The sequence below is a fragment of the Sinocyclocheilus rhinocerous genome, unplaced genomic scaffold (genome assembly GCF_001515625.1).
Source record: "Sinocyclocheilus rhinocerous isolate Xijiao unplaced genomic scaffold, SAMN03320098_v1.1 scaffold2572, whole genome shotgun sequence".
Classification (NCBI taxonomy): domain Eukaryota; kingdom Metazoa; phylum Chordata; class Actinopteri; order Cypriniformes; family Cyprinidae; genus Sinocyclocheilus; species Sinocyclocheilus rhinocerous.
The window spans coordinates 332,253-337,719 of NW_015633224.1; the positions used below are offsets into that span (position 1 = coordinate 332,253).

At 36.7% G+C, this 5,467-nt stretch overlaps 1 protein-coding gene across 1 annotated transcript in view; it reads left to right on the top strand.

Moving 5' to 3' along the window:
* The window catches only part of LOC107743967 (angiotensin-converting enzyme-like), a gene marked incomplete at its 3' end in the record, with an annotated part of 37,231 nt that extends 31,969 nt beyond the window's left edge, over window positions 1–5,262 (top strand). Inside the window, exons 19-20 of the mRNA XM_016557430.1 lie at window positions 4,545–4,642; window positions 5,071–5,262. Of these exons, the coding sequence (XP_016412916.1) occupies window positions 4,545–4,642; window positions 5,071–5,262 (290 nt within the window). The remainder of the gene's footprint in view (window positions 1–4,544; window positions 4,643–5,070) is intronic.
* Between the last annotated feature and the right edge of the window lie 205 nt (window positions 5,263–5,467).

The window sequence follows — 5,467 nt, forward strand, 5'->3', positions numbered from 1 at the left end:
ATACATTTTCACATCAATTTATTAAAAGTTTAACAAAAATTATATGTTTAGGGCCCTATAAAATGTTTTATTTTTTTTTATTGTTACCAAATTCTGTGTTTTAGCATGTCTAATTATTTGAATGCATAAAACAACGAATTTTTTTCCCCCCCTCAGAAATTCTCTGTTGTGTATTTACATTTTTCTGGTTATCAAATGAAGGCATAAAATATTAATTTAATTTATCATTTATCTTTTAATTATTGAAAATTAAGCAAACAAGATTTTTTGGCAAACAAAGGGGATTTACTATTAAAATTAAAACATGGAAGAAATGTTTTCTGTTATTATTCCTTAAAAAAATAATGTTTGTTTCATTTTAGTAGTAGCAGTAGGCTATGTACATTCTACTGAAAAATAGTTATAGGCACAATGTCTTCAAATCAAACCAGACTTTTATTTTGGCGGGTTGCCGTGAATACCTTTACAGTTCTGTGTATGTGATATGACGCTAGTTTTACTCAAATCAAAAGCTAAAATGCTCATGAAGTGACTCTCAGAGCAGTTCTGGAGATGTTGTTCATGTGTTTACGTCCTCATTTAGTGAGACGGCAGACGCTGAAATCACCGCGAGTGTCACGGGCGCTTCAGTGTGTGTAGTAAATGAAACCACGCGTCTGCGCCATTCATTAACAGACAGGCAGAACATTTAGGATTCATATTTAAATCGACTTTTGCGGCTTAATATTTACAAATACTAGTCCATATCGTGATTTGATTTAAGTGTAATGACTTACTTTTGATTAATTCATTCAAAATTTGACAAATTCCGTGACATTCAGCGTTAAACTGTGAATTCTGTTTTTATGACTGGATAAAGACTACACTGCGTAATTTTCCCGCTTATCATGCGGCCACTTGCCTGATGAATAATTCTATCAGCATGTACCCTTAGGGGCTTTATAGTCATATGATAGAATCTTACTGTGATCTTAGTGTAGAACACTAAATATGGTATTGCACTGTAAAAGGCCTCCACATTGCGATAGCCTTATCAATCTCATTTTAGAAGGCTGTACGAGTCTTCACACATGCTAATAGTGGGGTACTAATGTACATGTGGGAAAACTCAGAGCTGAGTGAATCAATTAAAGTTTCAAACTGGTGCTCTGATCTGCTTCTTCTGTCAGTCTTTCTTTTTCTTTTACCGCCCTGTTTCTCAGTCTGACCGCCTGCACTTGGGTCTGAACTGGATGCGTTTCTATGTGGTGCTGGAGGGTGAAAATCAGGGTCTAATTTGATCTTTTTCCATTCACTGCTCACTGTCCTGCCATAATTCTCTCTTTTTCTTTTAACACCCTGATCCAGCTTAACTGGGCGAAATGGTCCAGGCTGTTCATCATCTATGATGCACCCTTTCATTGGTGATCCTCCAGGTCTGACCTCAATATTGTTGGAGTGAGAGTGTCCTGGCTGTTCTTCATTATTTCTGGAGCCTTTCACAGGTGATTCTCCAGATGTGACCTCAGTGTCATTGAGGTGAGACAGTCCAGACTGTTCTTCATCTTTGCCAGGCACAGGTCTGACCTCACTATTGTTGAGGTGAGACAGTCCAGATTGTTCTTCATCTTTGCTGGACCCTTTCATAGGTGTCTCCCCACATGCTGCTGGTGGGGTACTAATATACAAGCAGGAAAACGCAAAGGTGAGGGAATCAATCAAAGAATCAGACTGGAGTTCCAATGTTCTCCTTTTCCGCTCTACACTCTCTGATCTGCCAGATTTCTCATTTCTTCTTTTAACACCCCGTCTCCTCTCAACCTGACTGACTGAGCTTAGGTCAGAACTGGATGTATCTCCAAGTAGTGCTCGTGAAGAAAAGCCTGAGCTGAGGGAATCCACGGAGTAATCAGAAGCAGAGCGATGGTCTGATCTAATCATTTTTTGTTCTCTGCTCTCTGATCTGCCAGAATTCCCTCTTTTTCTTTTAACACTGCATCTCATCTCAATCTGACGACCTGTGTTTCCATCAGAATTGGACATGTCTCCAAGTGATATTGGAGAAGAAAAGCCGGAGCTCATTCTGTTAGCCATCTGAGCAAATCTACTGGTAGTGATAATGTAATGATTAACCGCAAACTGGTAGTTCATCAGAGGAAGTCTGATATTCTGTCTCTACTGCTGCTATAAGCAACTGACCAGGATGGTCCAAAGCTTCTGGAATGCTTGTGATGTCACAGGTGTGATCGTTTGAATAATCCCCGTTTAAAAAACAACAACACCTGAACAGCTGTGCATGTTCTAATGCTCTTCTGTGAAGGTGTGTGTGTATTAGAGCTGCGCGGTATAGACAAAATAATCACATTTCCATTCTTTTCATGGCTATTGTGATTTTATTTGCGATTTTGGTAACTGTTTTCACTTGTTCACGCTACATTCAAAATTGTATTTCAGTGTACAAGACCACATGCTTGATAAGTAAAACTGTAATGTCATGTCTCTAGAACAGACGAGATACAGAAAAATACATTAATATTGCAAGACAAAATAAACTAAATTAAAGGTTTGTAGTATTGCTGAATAATTAAATGTAAAAATAAAATGGTGCATAGTCATCACTGTATGAATTAAATCTACAGTAATTTTTATTAAAGCTACTGAAGTTATTAAGTCAAAAGCAGTGAATGATTCTCTCCTTTTCTTTGCTTGTTTGATGAACATTAGGCACACAGATAGCAGCAGCAGGTTTATTAGGCTGCTGTCAAGACCTAATCAAACATCCTTGGGATTTCCTTCCAACTGTTTACATTCATTCAAGACATAAACAAATGTTTTACTTGAATACTCTCTCTGACGGGTATGTTTGACATCATTCTGCATGTATTTGACCATTTTAGTGAAAGAAGCTCAATTCAGCACCCTGACATGACAGATGACAGACTGAGTTTTTTCACGGCTTATTACGTTTAATAACTCTTTTTAGCATTAAGCATGTCTCTCTTTTGATTTTCTCATTCATGCAAATTTCTTTATCAATCTAATGTAAATTACTTTGAGCAGTCCTGTGCTGGACTTAAAAATGTCATACTGCGATATAAACAATATAGCAAACCATGACAACAGCCTCAAGCCTTTAACTTTCATCCCTAAAAAGATCCAATGAAAAATTATTTTTCTTAAAATACTTATCATTGTTGGACCTCAAGCAGTTTTTGTCAAAATGTATGTTTTTATCTAAACGATTCCTGTAACATTGTCATTAAGTCAGTAAGACACCTTCCATAATTATCAGGGTCCACATGAAACTAAATTGATTCAAAAGGGGCATTTGGAAATAAATAATACATAAACTTTACATATAATGATATGTTGTGGTCAATATAATATCCAGGCCATTTTCAGTGATTTTAATCTTTGATAAATTTAGCTCACTTCAGTAAATTCAGCAATGAAATACATTTCACACATCAGGGCCATTTTTACAACAGGAATATTACAAGCTTTGTGAAATATCTTAGCCAATTTATCGTTCAATGTGACAACAGCTCATCGTCATGTGAATCATACAAAAATGTACAATATTTAGAAAAATTTAAACATGAAGGTCCACCCCTTAACATAACGTCACATAAGAAGATGATTTTGACTAATTATGCCTATTTATTCCTAATTAATATTCCTATCAATATGTCTAACGAATTACCAGTATATTTTTGGCACCATTGTGTGTAGCAGCGTACTACTAAGTGTACTACCTAATAGTAGTGTACTACTACTAAGAATAGAATAGAATAGAATAGAATAGAATAGTTGAGTGGAGTGGTGTTACAGGGGGAAAAAATCATATAGTTTTTGAACAACATGACTTTGTAAATGATGACAAAGTTTTTTTTTTTTTTGGGGTGAACTCTTATTTTCAGCCAAATCTGAATTCTGCATCCTTTGCCACCTCAATGCAAATATAGCAAATTATTTGATTTGAACATTTTCGAATCTTTTTCTAACCATGCATCCCTACATAATTCTTTAAACCCAAAGTTTCTTTCACAGAAGTGGTTAAACATGAACAACTAGGCAAAATCTACATAATTTCGGCAAAAAAAAAAACACTGTGTGAAAAGTATGAAATGTTTTTCATTGCTGAATTTACTGAAATTAGCTAAATTTATCAAAGATTAAAATCACTGAAAATGGCATGGGTATTATGTTTTTTTTTTCTGCTAAAAAAACACCGTCCACATCTTTTTCTTTTTTCTTGAGGGTTTACATTGATATTCTGTAGTTGTCTGCGGCAACTCCAAAGCAATCGACAGGATTTAATGTGCTTTCAAAATCATCAAGCGTGACTGTGTGTGTGTACATATCAGTGGCTACATTTGCACGTGTGGGAAACTGTGTGTACTTGTGTTTGTGTGTACGCAATGGTTCCACATGGCTGGAGATTAAATGGCTTGGAATTCCAAGCCCAGTGGTTTCCTCCAGTGCCATTGGTCAGAGATACTACACCATCTCTCACATCCTGCCTTTCAGTTGGCTGATGTTCTTCTCTGCTTGGTTTTTCTCAGGAAATATGTGGGCCCAAACGTGGTCTGCTATCATGGACCTTGTCATTCCATACCCTGATGCCACACAAGTGGATGCCACGCCAGCCATGATTGCTCAAGTAAGATTACAACTAAAAACACATTCTTTAATCTTTTTCTATTCCGACAGTCTGATTTCTTGGAAAAAGTCCCGTTTTCTGAAAGCAGTGGCTGTTTACATTAGGTGTCAAAGAAGGTAGATGCTGTTTACACTGTGTGTAAATAGTGGTAGATACGGTTTGCACCAAGCCTAAATAGCAACAAATAGCAATCTTGTTTGCATGGAGTGCAAACAGGTATGATAGACACGTTTTATGCCTCCGTGTCCATTCAAAATCTCATTGGATTATTGAAATACAAACATTGCAAACAAATGTTCGTTGTAAATGATATATTGTTTGGTGAAGGCTTTGTGCAATGGCATATGAAGGACATAAATGGCACTCATACATACCTGTAAATGTCTGTATGGTGTCCTCTGATTGTGCGGTGCTCTTTGGTTCTTCAGGGTTGGGACCCCAAACGGATGTTCCAGGAATCGGACCGGTTCTTCATTTCTATAGGTCTTCTGCCCATGCCTCCTGAGTTCTGGAACAAGTCCATGCTGGAAAAGCCAACAGATGGACGTGAAGTGGTCTGCCATGCTTCTGCTTGGGACTTCTACAACCGCAAAGACTTCAGGTACAAGCCTCATATCACAGTAAGATGGTCCATACTAGGGCAGAAGAGGTTTGATATATTAGTTTAATAATGGAGGATGTGATACCGTTTGTAAAAAAAAAAAAATGATGTGAAATTTGTCCAAAAATCTATTCAAGGTAGCAGAATTGTTTAATATAATTAAAATGGATATAAACATGGATATTGAATGTGCATTTGCAGTGTACTTCAAATTATAAAAGTTT